Source organism: Rhea pennata, chromosome 7, assembly GCF_028389875.1.
Source record: "Rhea pennata isolate bPtePen1 chromosome 7, bPtePen1.pri, whole genome shotgun sequence".
NCBI classification, from domain to species: domain Eukaryota; kingdom Metazoa; phylum Chordata; class Aves; order Rheiformes; family Rheidae; genus Rhea; species Rhea pennata.
Genome location: NC_084669.1, coordinates 21145153 through 21160624, shown reverse-complemented (window position 1 = coordinate 21160624; position 15472 = coordinate 21145153). Strand labels below are relative to the sequence as shown.

At 41.5% G+C, this 15472-nt stretch overlaps 1 protein-coding gene across 3 annotated transcripts in view; it reads right to left on the bottom strand.

Moving 5' to 3' along the window:
• The window catches only part of LOC134143102 (WASH complex subunit 2A-like), a 36505-nt gene extending 21830 nt beyond the window's left edge, over positions 1 to 14675 (bottom strand). For 2 of the 3 annotated variants that reach the window (XM_062580839.1, XM_062580842.1), the window contains exons 1-16: positions 14634 to 14675; positions 14427 to 14537; positions 14137 to 14301; positions 12379 to 12444; positions 11562 to 11735; positions 10803 to 10896; positions 10308 to 10366; positions 9461 to 9526; positions 8559 to 8663; positions 7669 to 7756; positions 6341 to 6406; positions 5922 to 6031; positions 4558 to 4630; positions 3644 to 3700; positions 1478 to 1636; positions 647 to 777 (exon numbers count right to left, since the gene is read on the bottom strand). In XM_062580839.1, coding sequence (XP_062436823.1) covers positions 647 to 777; positions 1478 to 1636; positions 3644 to 3700; positions 4558 to 4630; positions 5922 to 6031; positions 6341 to 6406; positions 7669 to 7756; positions 8559 to 8663; positions 9461 to 9526; positions 10308 to 10366; positions 10803 to 10896; positions 11562 to 11735; positions 12379 to 12444; positions 14137 to 14301; positions 14427 to 14537 — 1524 coding nt within the window. In that variant the 5' untranslated portion in view covers positions 14634 to 14675. The remainder of the gene's footprint in view (positions 1 to 646; positions 778 to 1477; positions 1637 to 3643; positions 3701 to 4557; positions 4631 to 5921; positions 6032 to 6340; positions 6407 to 7668; positions 7757 to 8558; positions 8664 to 9460; positions 9527 to 10307; positions 10367 to 10802; positions 10897 to 11561; positions 11736 to 12378; positions 12445 to 14136; positions 14302 to 14426; positions 14538 to 14633) is intronic. The other variant, XM_062580841.1, reaches the window with a different exon arrangement.
• Positions 14676 to 15472: the final 797 nt, after the last annotated feature.

Here is a 15472-nt window from a genome sequence, read left to right as displayed (position 1 = left end):
GTGAACATATACAGTCTCTAACAGAGAAACAAGGAGAATTACCACTTTCTTCAAGACACTGTTCTGAAAAGGAAGATTGGAGTTGGGGTTGGGAGAGTCTCTAACTCTACATATTCCAAACAATATCTGGATATTCTACTGTTCAAGAGCTTTAAGCTGAAGAACAGCTTTCTGAATATTCATGAAGTATAAGGCAGAACTGTGACACTTACCCTCTTCCTGCACAACCTATCGAAGCAACGAATTACCTGTTAAGCTGCTACTAGCTTGTGGTCAGTGCACAAGCACCAACATGGTACCTGCAGCACACAGTTTCAGAGGTTCTCAGATCAGACTGACATTCATTTCAGTCATGAATGTAACGAACTGGTATTAACAGTTTCTTACGTTGCTCTCACTGAAGTCCTGCCTTAATGAGACTCCTCCAGTCACCAACCAGTCACAGAAAGCCTTTAAGGAACTCAAAATCTGAGAAGCAAAATACATTTAAGGATCCTGGAATCGTTTGGCCAAAGACCCTACAAACTTAGTTCTGACTTTCAAATATGGCACTTCCACATTGTTCTACAGAGAAAGTCTTCAGCTGCAAAAAAGCAGTAACTTTTTCCTAGAACACTAGCCCTAACATCAGTTTCTATACTATTACCTTTTTTTCCATGACTGTCCCCCTATGGCTTTCTGCTTCTTTAGTTGTGCTGGCAGCCACAGGAGGAACAACAGGTTTTTCCTTGAATAAGTCACCTTCATCATCATCAAATAGATCAGATGTGGACTTGACTGCATTAAGAGACAAAACAAACAGGAAATGACTAGAACAGCATAGCCACCACTGACCAAGGTGAGATACTCAAGTTCTGAAAGACATCACGTTCCATTTTTAAAGGTGACCAACTGAGAGCTTTAAGAGAAAAAGCTAGGCAAGCTTACAAAGTGCAATACCACTTATCTGATAGCACTGTAATATTGCTTGACAGCACTGGTAACGGACAATGTAGTCAATTAAAGCAGGGCTGTAGTCAGTTGGTACCTCTAAGTCCCTGAACACAGCATTTCCCACCAGCTTGGCATTGCAGATCTAGAACCTGCCAATATGGAGTGCTGAGCATGAGGACTCACAACTGACCGAATAAAATAATTAAAAAATTGTTTCCCTGGTCTAGATACTGTCTTAGAAGGAGCCTCCCAAGAGAGAAAGGTCAGTGGACGGCATATATAAGTAAGCTAACTCCACACCACTCTGAGCAGAAGAGTAGCCAAAAAAAACCAAACCAAATCAAACAAAAAAAAAAAAAAAGAACAACCATTAAAAGGGGAAGAAAAACCCCTACACAGGCAGAAATACCAACAAAAAGAGGCAGAAAGACTAAATATGAGTGGGAGAGCATAAGCAGTAGCACTAAATGCTCGGTGTAAGGTTTGTAACTCAGTGGTTCCTATTAGTTTGATGTGTAACTATCTGCCAAATACATAGAGGTACCTGAATCTGGAGGCTTCTTAGTTGCCACAAAGAAATCGTCATCATCATCATCAAACAGAGCAACTTTCCCAGGCTGTTTGGGGGTCTTCTCTGTACTCCGTGCAGCAGGTTTCTTGTCTTTTTCCACAATTACTGAGGAATTAAACACATCGCTCCCACCTGCAAGTCAGATGAGGAAACCCCCAACCCCCATCCCAGATGTCATTGTAGGAGTTTCCAGAAAGCTAGACTTGTGCCTCAATAGCTGGAGCGAGGCAGGTATGTTCAATCACAGTAATCTTTAAACATATTCCCGAAACACTGCCTTACCAAAAGCAGTAGTACTTCCTGATAAAGCCAAGTCAGAAGCAACAACCACTTACTCATAATGCCATCTCTTCTTTTTGTCTTCCCTAGGATTACCAGCCAGGCTCTGTGTTAAAGCTAGGAGATTCATCAGTCCCCCACTGTGGTCTGGATGGACTTCCCAAACCAGAATCCTACCTTACAAACAAGTAAGCCACGCCATTCTGGACAAATAAAAATGGCAAGACGCTCGAGGAAAGGGGAGGATGGATGGAACCAAGTTCTCCTAGAGAAGAGTACTTTTCCTTGCAAAACCACTAGTACTACTGCAGTGTGAGGCTGAGTTTGGCCCCAAGATTCCTGTATACTTCAGATGCAGCAATGATCAAGATGGAGTAACCTGACAGCCGCCAATTGTTCTACACCTGGTGTAGAAGTGTCCTGCTTCAGTGACAGATACAGTCTGGGTAGACTGTTTGCAAACAGATTTTTAGCCATTTTTGCTAAACTCAGCAGCCTATCTTTCTGTTCCTTATTTATAGATGTTTGGGTATGGTGAACAGAAAAAGACTTTAATTGAAAGGCTGGTAGGAAGAGTAAAACAGCTGCTGTTTGGTTAAAGACGGCAGATTGCATAAATTTTGAGCATTTACAGCAGCAGCTTACCAGTTTAAAAAAAGGGCACAAGCTCTCGCAGTTACAAAGTGCCACAGGATTTACAGGAACGTAGCCATAGAATTTGGTTAGTTAATTGTTTCTAAGAAGTTCCTGAACAAATTTTCAGTGAATGGTTTGTTTATCAAGCAAGTTCTATTCGAATAGCAGATGAGCCTCGGTCCTGATCTCTCTCTGGTGACTTTAGTTTATTGTAGACAAGTTACTCAAGGGAACAACTGAAGACTGTACAAATGCTACATACAATTTAATCACTGATGAACTAGAACAATACACAGTAGCAGAATTATGTGAAATTCAATGCTTATGCAACAGTATCTCCAAGAAAGTCAGAAAGTCACAATTCACCATTTTGAAGTTTTCTACCAAGTCTTATAATTATGTAGAACAATCACTGCTGATACCAGTCTTTGATCCTGGAGCAAAATGGCTGTATTTTTTATCCTTCCTACTCTAACAGTGGTTAACTGAGCCCTCAGTCAGCAAAGTCATCATCTTAAAATGGACCTTTCTTAAGACAGGACAAAATTTAAAAGGTGAGGTTTGTTCATATTAATCAAGCAATGACTGACTGTACATAGAGACAAAAGTTACTACAACACAGTAGATTCAAAATGACTAGGGACGTTTCTTTTTGTTGCTCAGCTTTAAATCAGATAAGGAACACGCTTCTTAGCACAGACTTTTTTAGCTGCAGTTGGCAGATTTGCTCCCTCACCATGCAGTGAGATCTTCCTAACCAAAAAACAAGAGTGGTTTTGTTTACCTGTGTCATAAAAAAATAAAAACTTAAAATAAAACTCATGTTTAAACTGTTCTCTGCAAATCTCAATGATCAAAACTTAAAGCATTTTCCTGTCAGATTATGGAGGGAACTGACTGTGTATACCAGACATTTAAACACCATAATATGAGTCCAAGTAACACACATCCTTACGCAAAAACTAGCATAATATTGGATGCCAGCAGCAGCTAATATCTGCCAATGACACCTACTCAGAGCTCCGACAGAAGCTTTATTATCTATAAAGCATGCTGCAGATTAGGCTTAGCATGGTAGAAGCACCTGTATTTGTCATTAAGCACATGATAGAGCAATGTAGTGCTGCCATATTTTGATATTTTTCTTCTTTAAAGACTCTTCAGCACAGTTTAAAGAAAAGAGCATTTTGTGCATGAAGCAATCTGCTATTGAATGACTCATACCTGGGAACAGAGACACTGCACCTGCAGGAACTTTCTTTAAGGACTTTGTGGAGGATGCTGAAATCACAGGAAGTACAATACAAACCAAGAACTTAAAAGATGAATGCATTTGCTTTATGCTGTCAAAGCCCTCCGAATTCTACCATAAAGAGAACAACCTGATAAGTCTTCTGAACTCTATTTTTTTTGCTCAATAGCCCAGAAGTCTTCAGACACTTGCCTTGAACTTCTGGTTTTTGCAGATACATACCAGAACAATCTAGCTTTTGCTCAGTTAAAGCTTGCCTATGACACTAAAGCTTCATATATTCACATACATGCACGCACACACACACACATATAAAATGATAAGTAATGCTATTGTGTAGATGTATATAAGAATTCACATTCACAATTTTAATACCTCTAAAGTATTAAGCAATTTTGCCTCACAGTCCATACCTGAAAATTCAACAAGTATAGTGTTTTAGTAAAAGCAGCTGTGGTATAGAATGTCTATGTACATGTCACATTCCTTAGAAGTCTAGATACGTAGCTAATGCGGAACTTAAACAGGTATCAGTCTAAAAGAAGTAGTTTTGCTCTTGCTTCAACTTTCTACTGGAGTCTACAAAGTATTCCTCAGCAGCAGGAGCTCAGCAGCAGGAGCTCAATGCATACAATAAGTTCCGACAACATCAGTAAGGCCATCTTTTCAACTCCAGAAGAGAACATGTTTGCAAGAGAGAGATCAGAGTGAACACTTATTTAAAATTCAAGGAAAACATATGTTGGCAACTCTCTTCTATTCCCCGGTCCTGATAGAGAATGATTGCTTCCCCAGACTAATTAGTTTGGGAACAAAACACACTAGCTGCTAGCTGTGATAAAACACAGCATATACAAGACTATAGGCAGCAAAAATTGGTTCTTACCTTCATTTATTGAAGCTCGCTCCTCTTGTTCTTTTGATTCTTCTCTTTTTGGTGCTTCAGCAAAAAGATCACTCTGATAGTAGATGAAAATGCAAAGAGGGGGAGGGGAAGCAGTGAATTTGTCAATTGTAAGAAAAGGCAGAAACGTCTATTTTTACACCTAAAATATTCACTTTTAGCCAAGATAAGGGAGGTAACCACCACTTCCTTCTTAAAAGGATGACTGCATATATAAATTTAAATCTTGCTACTCAAGCAAGTGTTCACTTGAGTCACACATTCAGAAGATTAGCTTTCTATCCTCTAAAAATTAGTTTCCCCTTTAATTTACATTGATTGTCAGTCAGTTCACTGTAGAGAAGAAATGATGTTTTATTTGACATCTACAATGGTTTACACCAATTATATAACTTTCTGGTTACACCCCCTTCCAAGCTTTCCTATTTAAGATTATCCAGTAAGGTTCAAAGGAAGATTTCAGGTCATGACAAGCATAAAAATACTCCAAACTTAATATACACAAGATTAATTATTCATATTGTTCCAGTAGACTCCAGGACACTAATATGATCCAGAGATACACATTATAGCTCAAAATTAGTGGGAGTGTGTTGTCCTGCAATAATGTCTTTGAGAACCAGCACAGGAAGATGACACAGATTTCCCCTCCAGACACATACACAAAAACAAACTCTTACTGCAGCTGAACTGAACCAAAACCATTCTTCCTACATTCAAGCCCAGGAGAAATTGAAGAGCTGTTCCTCAGGTTTTGTGCCCAATTTGCAGTTGCCCTGTGCTGATAACTCGAATGAATCCCTTTGAGAAGCACAGCCTGTATTTCCAGGTATCCTGCAAATCCAACAAGTACTGACCACTCAATTCTGGAAAGTCTTCCTCTTTCAGAAGGTTGGGTATTAGAAGTTCTAAATTAGCTCCCTGGAGACTCAAAGCACCTGTCTTTTGTAAAACCTTTGTGAAAAAAGAACAGTAATGCTCAGGAAGCACAAGGAGAAAGCGAGGATAGTGGTAGGGATGTTGATGAGTTATTGCACGTGCACCAGTTACTATCTGCCGGTTGACCTACTGTGGCTACCTCCCTAATGAAATGCTAGGACCATACTAGCATCTCTGTCAGCACAGAAGAGAGGACTTTGTGCCAAAAAGATCACAAGTAGCTTGCTTGTGTGGTTCTTTTTCCAACTTGAAAGCTACACTGTCCCAATATGTTTGAATGTCACACAACAACAAAGCATTATTTTCTTTCTCTACAAAGGTGTGTGTGGGGGGGGGGGTTTTGTTTTGTTTTAAAAAAAGTGGACATGCATAGGGATCTCCAACACCATCCTCTCTAGTGCTCTCACCTCATCATCAAAGAGGCCTGTCCCACCACTGAAGAGGCCACCTCTGGAACCAAAAGGTGTGAAGTCTTCATCAGTCAGCTTGGGAGGCTTAAAGATGTCATCTTCATCATCTAGAAAGCACAAGAACCAGGAGCTGTGATGGGATTGATCAAGTTGCAGGAAGGAGGATTAAGAGACAACCAAAACAAACACTTGCTCGTATAAATACGACACACACACAAGACTGCATTTGAGGAGAAACTCTCACTATGCCTGTTTCTGACCTTGTTTTAACAAGTAGAACACCAACCTAGGATTTGTGTACACTCACTCTGAAGGTGATCTCCCACCCAGTTTCTACAGTATATACACAGTACTTGCCCAAGCACTTCCTTATGATCCAGCCAGCAATTCAGAAAGCAAAGAGAATTAAATCTTACCATCAGATGGAACTCTAACTTCCTTCTCTTTCAGATTTTTCCTCGTTTTGGTCTCTGAAGCCAGGGCTTTAAGAAAAGTTCAAAGCACAAACAAAATAGTCCATTTTTACCTGTGACCGATCCATGATAGGAAGTATCTAAACAACCAAATCAAGCTGATCTAAATGTTTTCCTATGTATCAGTCTACTGAAGCAGTCCTATGAAGTGCAGTTTCTAGAATTGGCACTTAGAAATGTGATGGCATCATTCTGTCCTACACTATGGGTTCAACAAAGTTGCCTACATACAGGCAAGTGTCATTTGAGATGCCTGATGGTAACGCAGCACTCCAGACAGTACTGGTCCCACAGACTGTATACAAAACTTTTGAGCATCTCAAATGGCTCAAGACACATCAGTGCTTGATTCAGTTACCTAGAAAGGTGAAGACAGTTTTATTCCCTCTCTCCTTATTTCCTTAAAGTTATTTCAACGGACAGAAGATTTTCCCATAGCTGAACAAAGTAGTAACCTTGTAGGTTTTATACTCTGATACTCACAAATCTAACTTGATTGTCTGAACAGAGCAAGAACAAACGCACACTGTTCTTGACTGTTCATACTAAGTTACAGGACAAAAGCAGGTTCATAATTCTTGCCAATTTCAGACAGCTATATGCAATTGCTGTTTTGCTGCACAACTAACTTCTTGAAATAGGTCATTTCCTATTTGAAAGCAGAGTAAAAATAAAATACTTAGTCTAAAACATCACCAAGAACACTAGCAAGGAAAACTCCTCGAAAAATGCAGTATATTTAACCCGCAAAGAGAAAAGGAAAAAAAACAACAACAAAAAAAAAAAAAAAGCATGAAAACACCAGGCTATTGCTTGGCAGGTTTTCTGCTTTAGAACTCAAGGAAAGAGACTACAGTGAGTTAATGTAAGTTTTCAAATACTGAATTGAAACAGGGCAAACGCACATGTAGTCAAAACATGCGGTTCTACATGCTGATGTACAATCAGTTTGGAGAAAACTCCTTTCATTAGCATGTGTGTGTTTGGAGAGTGATTTGTCTCACTAAACTTGTAAGTTTTCCACTGAAACTCCTAGTGGACTCCAATTTGTTCCTGTAAGTTAGGGCTAAAAATCTTTCTTATTGCACGAAACTGCATGCATTTTAACTACAGACTTCAATCTCTCTTTTTGGGCTTTCACCCCTCATACATGCACAAATAACAGAACTGTTTATAATTTCATGTACTATTATATAGACTCTCCTGACTGATGTGTTCAGGAGTCCTCTTCTATCTCACAAGCACATACTGACACTGAAGAGTTAACTTACATGACCGTTCTTCATCCTGTTTGACTGGTCCTTCTCCTTTGATTCGAGCTGCCAACTCATCTGCAAAGGATGTTGGTCTTTTCTTTTTCTGGGGTGACAAGGGAAAACAAAGAACACCATATTCATTATGTGCAAATCTGTTAATAATTTGGTGAGGATCAAAGTGGTGTACAAATGAAATAAAGATATTTAAGCTCCAAATACTTAGCCATCTAAATCAACAAATCTGTCAGATTCCCAGGAAGGGAGATAGAGTTCCCAGAAAAACCTTATTAGCCTTTCACACTTCCATCTCATCCCTTCAGGCTGATTACTGCAAAGCAGAATGTTGGTTCAGACCAGATACAAAGAAAGGGACTTCATGTCACAGCACTTTTTTTTTTTTTTTTGGGGGGGGGGAGGGGGGCAGACACACAAGAGAAAGAGTCTATCTCCCTTCCCATTACATAACTGCAGTTACAAATACTATATTCTACTGTCATCTGTGCAATTTCCTGCCTAGACTTCAACTCAGAAGAAGCAATGCAGCTTTATATTAAGATGACAATTAAGAGATTACACATGCATCAAGAAAAACAAGCCATTTCTAAACCTTTACAGCCCCATAATGCTCAAGTGTCTTTCCATTTTGGATGCAGGACAAGCTGAAAGTATCTACTGCAAATAAATGCAACAGATAATTTTTAATGACCTTTAAAAGCAGCTTTGATGCCAGCCTGGGGCACAATGACTGAACAACCATGTTAAAACACCATGCAAGTTCCTTACAGGCCTTTTTTACAGGATCCCATCCTAGGTAACTAGAAGTCATCATCATAGTCATACTAAAGCCAGATATCTTTCATGAGTGAGATCAAATCTCCCCTCTCAAGGCAGCAGCAATTACTTACAGGCTTTACAGTTTCATCTAAGTCTCCATCTTCATCTTCCTCTTTTTCAGAGTCAAAGAGATCACAGCCATCATCATCATCTTCATCACTCACCAGTGCTGTCCTCTAAGGAACAATAATACCTGATTGTATTCTCCAGAAGCTGGCATACAAAGATGCAAGCACATAACTATCTGCTTAAACAATATATTCAGAGCTAACTTACTGAGAGGAGGGAAACATTTAGCATATTTGGGGTACTTCACAACCTCTGAGGTAAGGAGGGAGTGCCTCTAGCTCCAAGCAACTTGCTCTATTCTCCAGTAATCCCTGTGCTGCATCACTGAATGTTTCTGGATCAGATATGCAACCTAGGGCACTAAGAACCTCCTCATCAGCAGGGTATTGCTAGCACATACAAGCCTAATAGCTTTGGCTGCACAGCTTCCTTTAGTTCACTAACTGCTCCCCTGTAAAGGCCTAGTATTCAGCCTTAACTCAGGAATGCTGAGCTCAGCTGGTATAAACACACACACACACAGAAAAACTATATTGTCTTGAGCTAGTCTTAATGTGGATAGCAGAATGACAGAAAATACGTTTTCCTTAATTAAAATTACAGATACAATACTACTACAGGAGTCTAGTTGCCCTAGGGTAGGTTCTTTGACCTCTAATGGCTCCAAAGTTATTTGTGAGAAAAAGGTATATCAAGCAATGCCATCCCACATGGCTTGAAAACATCTCTAAGTCCACCTCAGGTTCAGTTTCATAATGTCAGTGCTACCTGGTCAGGACAACCTAGCCATGCAAAATTAAATAAATCAGGCTTAACCAAGTCTTTTAACAGTTGTCTAAAATTCTTATCTCCTTTTTTCCTGCATCCTCATGGTGTCACAAGTAAAAAGTCTTCCATTTTGTACCAGGGTATATGACCGTGCCGTCTTCTGGTCATCTTCACTAGGGTTTCCAAATTCATCGTCTGATTCCTGGAATACAACAGATTCAAAGACAAATATCACACATTATCATGTCCAGTGGTTACAAAAAAGGGCTTGCAAACTTTGAACTTGCTTAGGTTTGGACACTAAGATCACTTCATTGCAGCCTAATCAAGCAACAGTTTTCCATATTACTGATCATCATCTGTGAGCAGAGCTGGCTAAAATATCACTGATTTAGCAAAACACAAGAGCTCTGCCTGAAATGGCAGTTGAATAACTCAAAAGTGATTTAATTTTAACGGAAAAAAAGACCCCAGAAACAAATTCCTCAGGAAAAGGAGTGCTCCCATAGTATCAGTTAGAAAGCAGAGACATTCCAGTCAAGGCACGCAAAACAGTCCAGTGCAGCAGATTTTATGAGGCAATGCCTGGAGGCATATCACTGACACCTGTTAAACTTTTAAAATTGTTCTTGTTATTCTCCATCCCATTCTTTGTCATCATAATTTACAACAGGTTTTCTCCACAGCTGCAATTCCTGATAAGCATTTGCTTCACTAAAAGAAGTTAGACCGGAATAAAACACTTCAGTAAAATCCTCTCGTATAGACATTTAGAGACAATACCTTTACTGCTCTTCTGAAATGCTGCAGAAAAGAAAATAACTTCATAAGAATAGTTAAGGAAAATACATAGGGAGTAGGCACTGTTTGGTGGGGTCTCAAGACAGTATTGAAAAAGCAAAATAGCTAATGGCCTCACATAATCAAGGACTCAAATACTTATGTAAAGTAGCATTTCTCCGGAGCAGTTCTCCATCACTTACCTCTCCATCCTTCTCGTCACTGTCAATTACACTTCCACGATCACTATCTACTGACCCTTCTGTTTAAGAGAAGAAGAAAAAAAGTTAACTTTAAGATAAGTTGAAATTCTGTTAAGATGTCAGACATGGCATCTGCACATTGAAGCTCTTCGGTCATCAAAGATCTTGAACATATCACATTGTGACTTCAGAGGTTTTGTAAGGAGAATTAGAAATAAGGTGGAGAACAGACTGGTTTGAAAGAGATTTGGAGGCTGCTGAAATTTCAGGACTTTGTCAATAAGTGGTGCTCTGCATTAGAAAAACAATGCACTGTGTGTACCAGGTGGGAGGCTACTACAGCATGCTGCACATTTTCCTCTAGTTAATTACAGTATGCATCAAAATATGCAAGAACACTACAAAGTATAATCCAAGATACTCAGTTAAAACAGACAGACTCTCACATAAGGAACTAGTTATTCTTAGAGAAATAAAAGGTAAAGCTGCACCCACCTTCACTAGAGAGATCTCCCAAACCAACATCATCTTGTTCCATGAACTGCTGAGAGCCAATTAAGTAAGGTAAAGGCCTATCAATATAGAGATCCTGGAAAGAGACAACATAAGGTCTTTTTGACATCTAAGAACAGCTTTACATTGCTGATTAAGACAAGTCTTGCAAACCTTATTTCAACATAAGGAAGATATGAGCCTGATTCAAGAGACACCCACTAGGCACATGCTGCAAGCCAGGATGCAACTGTGCGGGCCAGCTGAGATTAATTTCTTTTTAATATTGTAGAAGATAAAGCTATTTCTACTTGCTCAATTCCAACATATTTCTTATGAGCCATAACAGCTGAATATCCTTACACAGATATTGGTTTATCCCAAATTGTGCCCCTAGCATTCTTAATTATTGGTACAATAAAAACCTCTTACAGATGTATGGTTTCTATCTGAAAAGCATGAAATTTCAAGATTCCATTCCACCCAAAATCCAGGCTTCGCTTTCCAAGTTCGCTGCCACTGAACTAACTCCTTTTAGGCATGCCTTAATGCCAACCCAAGTACAAGGCAAGCAAGCCACACAAGGAATAGCCCAATATGGAGCACTTCTACTTCTGATGTAGTCACTGTTTTTTTTTTTTTTTTTTTTTTTTTGAGGTAATTAATACTAGTTTTACACTAGTACAGTGATACAGCTGACAGTAGTAAAGAGCGAGTCCAGCAAAATACAAACCCAGTGCTCCCAAGAATAGGTTTCTGTACCTTTGGCTCAAGGATCAGTTCCACCCTTTCATTACTTTCTTCTTCTTCCGAGTCAGAGTTGCCTGCTTTGATGTCTAGCTGCTCAAATGCACTGTCCAGAACTTTCAACCCATAATTCACTGCTTCTTGGATTTTAGGGATCAGATCAGCTTCTTTCTGCTCCCGGGTCTTTTCCTTCAGTAACAGCATGTTCTTATTACATTTTATTCAAACTCAGTCTCAATGCAACATGCATTCAAAAATCTAACTTCAAATCAGTATCATGAGAGCAATTTCATTACATGTACAAAAAATACCTTCACAACTTTTTTCTTCATTTAATTCATCTTTAGAACACTTCTGTTTCTAGGTTTGATTAGCATCTGCAGAGCTCTGTCCTATTTGTGCTCCCAGATGCCAAGGGAATCTTTATGGTATAATACGCCTAGATTGTAAGATTTTTTTTTTACATACATAAAGCTCTCCAAAATTATATCCCTGGAATTTGCCATTAGATTCTGCTTTTCCTATTCACTACCTCTGAATTTTGTAAGAATGTGTGAGACCTCAATCTTGTTACTAAAAAATATGATCTTGCCTAGTAGATACAAGATCAAGGTGGGAGGAGTGCTAGTAGATGATAACAGTGTAGCGCCTTCAATGTTACAGTCAAATTTATGGTTGAATGACATACATTATCCAATAGAAAGATTTCAAAGAGAAAGGAAGCAGTTTGGTTCTTAAGCTGTAAACATCTGCAAAGAAAGCTTGAAAATAAGAAGCTAGACAACAGCTGCAAACATGCTGCTAGCATTCATAGCAGCTTAAAGTTAACTACCTGCTCTGTTTTGTCTCCAACATCAGCTTTGGGAATAGGCTCTTCCACTTCTTCATCATATACTCTCTACAAATTTAAGCAAAATTAATTCAAGTAAGAACAACATACTGCTGCAGAAGCTACACCATGGGCACCATCCATAATGTAAAAAACTGAGTAGCACATTAATTCATTACATATTTCAAATCTAACAATAAAAACACATTGAAACAAAATCAAAAACCATAGACCTTGCTAAGCATCTTCAAAGCCTCTTCCATGCATTAAACCTGACCATGACAATGGAAGACAAGTTGACCATTTAATTCAGTTCATGGACTGATCTTAATGTAATTGAAAAAAAAAAGGGGGGGGGGGGAGGAAGTTGCTTTAATCCCCAAGATAAAGCTATTCTTGAAGCTTTTAAAGTCAAGCCTAAGTTTAGTTATAAGCAGTCTATTGCCTTAGGTTCTTGTGTTTTAGTAGCTCTTCCTCCTAGGTGTTTACTCGTCTCCTGTACTTTTCTTCCTTGGTGTTCACTGTTCTCCTATGCTTAGGGAGAAGGTCACATCCTCCCCCTGTTCTCCTATACTTAGGGAAAAGGTCACATCCTCCCCCAGCTTTCAGTTTGCTTCAGTTTGTTCTGATGAGCCTTCCTCTAGCTCCTTTGACACTCTTTCTTAGGAGCAGCTACAAGAAGATACAGGGGAATAAAAAGCTTCCCTTGAACCTGCACACTTGAATCCAAATCTTCCAAATCCGAATCTTTCAAATATAGGTTATTATTATCCTCTGGAAAGAGACAGATCCCAAATATCAAACTAAACTGAGAATTAGAAATGGGGGGGGGGTGTGAGGGGAAGGGACATTTCTATGTGCTTACATTTGGAGGAAAAACAGACTGAAGTACCCAGGAGTCAAGACATTTGGTACTCATTACCCTCAGATCACAACGCTGAACAGCAAAAGCAGGCCAGTAAAGACACTGCAGCATTACTAGAGATACAGATTTCCATTTTCTTGTCCTCTGCCAACATCTTTCCAAATATAGCATCATAGTTTCATAGGATTCACACCTGGCCTAAGAACAATGCTGATCAAAACAAAATGCCTGATAAAACTCAGTGCTTTAAAAAAAAAAAAAAAAAAAAAAAAGAACTGAAAAAATTAAAGCTCTACGTCTTTGTTATATATGTGCCCTTACTGATGCAATACCATAACAGACTTTTACTTCTAGCTTTTACCTCCCCAAAACAGCAATCTTTACAACATGGGAGCATTAACCAACAGATATGCCCACATGATGACCAAATACAACAGACAATTGCCTACCATCTAACACCTTGAATACAGTCTGTTTTCAGGAAAACAAACAAACAAAAAACTTAGACTATTGTATAATATTCTCCCATTTAGAGAGCTAAGGTACACTGCCTATATTTATGTTATTTGCAAAGATATACCAAGGTAACCCATAGATCTCAACTCATTCAGAATCCTAACGAAAACAAAACAAAACAACAGACCCTCCCATCTCCAAATCATATAGAAACAAGAAGGAAGATACCTCAGAAGAGGCAAAAGAGAACCTGCACACCTTGAACAGTGCATCACTCTAGTAGAAATTGGGAGACCTTTTAACAGAAAGCAGTTAAAAGCCATTTCATCTCTAAGCTAGCATCAGACTTGCCACACAGACAAGTCACTTTTCCACAGCACAGGGAGGGGTGACACCAACGTCCGAAGTACGAGCTTGGTGCCACACACGGGGGTACTCACGTTCTCTATGAACTGGGTATTGGACAGCATAAGAAAGTCATTGAAGACATTGTGGAGGCGGCAGTCGGTGGCTTTTGTTTCGCTAATCAGTCCATCCACTTGCTTTTTGATTTCATGAGTCCTGGAAATGGTTTGCTGGGAGAACTCTTGCAGGAAGTGCAGGAGCTGCTTACAACACACGAAAGCAACGGTCAGCATCCAGCTGCTTTTCCCGAGCGCGGCCCTCGGCGAGGGCCCGGGCCAGGGCGCGCCCAGCTCCGCGGCCTGCCGCCCCGCGCCGCCCGGCTCACCCCGGCGTCCGAGGCCAAGGACCAGCTCTGGCTGCCCTTACGGATCTCCTCCAGCGACCAGGGCCGCTCCCACACCGCCGCCGGCTCCGCCGCGTCCTGCGCCCCGTTCATCTGCAGGAGAAGGGCAGTGAGGCGCCCGCCAGGGCGGGGGGGGGGGGGGGGGAGCTGGAGGACCGGCCCGGCCCGGCCCGGCCCCGCCGCACTCACCGCCGCCGCCGCCCCCCGCGCCCGCCGGCGCCATACGCGGCGCCGCCCGGCAGTCAGCTGGGCCCGGTCACGTGAGCCGCCGCCCGCCCGGCCCGGCCTGCGCGCCGCCGGGGCGGCAGGGGGCGCCGCAGCGCCGCGCCGCAGCGTGCGGGCCGCGCCCGGGGCCGGGGCCGGGGCCGGGGCCGGGGCCCCGGGCGCTGGCGGCTCGGAGCGCTGCGGCGCTGCGCGGGGCCGCTGCGGAGGTCTCTGCAAAGCACAAGGGGGCAGGTGCGTGTGAGGGCTGAGCACCCAGAGCCGTGCCAGGCTGGCACACCAACGGGGGCCGCAGTGCTCAAGCAGCACAGAAAGCTGGGCGCTTGTTTGGACGTCTGGCCCCCGTTTTACCTTATGAAGGGGAGCCGCTCAAGGTGTTGCTGCCCCAGGCTGCCAAAACAGGTTCACCAGGGCTTGAACCTGAAGGCAGATGTCCTGCTTTCATGCTGGAAGGAGCTACATTGCCGCTAGGATGGATGCTGAGCATATGGGATTATCCCCTTATTAGCCCTTCCTGCTCAGTCAAACTGTTTCACTCACCCCAGGTGGTCTGTAAGGCCTAATTCTGCCTGGAAGCAGAGGTGTTCACGAAGCACAGACACACAGTGGCTTCTCTACATGACGTTCCAGCCAAAGACGTTCCAGCCCCCTACTGGAAATAAAAGTCCGGTAGACCAGGAAGTGCAGAGGATTTGTCTGAGCACCCACCATCCTCTTCGGTCCTAAATCAGCCGGCTTAGCGTACAGCACCAGGGAAGCTGGTTTGAGCTAAGCTGGCTGAGCTTGCTCTCAGAAGGATAAGGGAT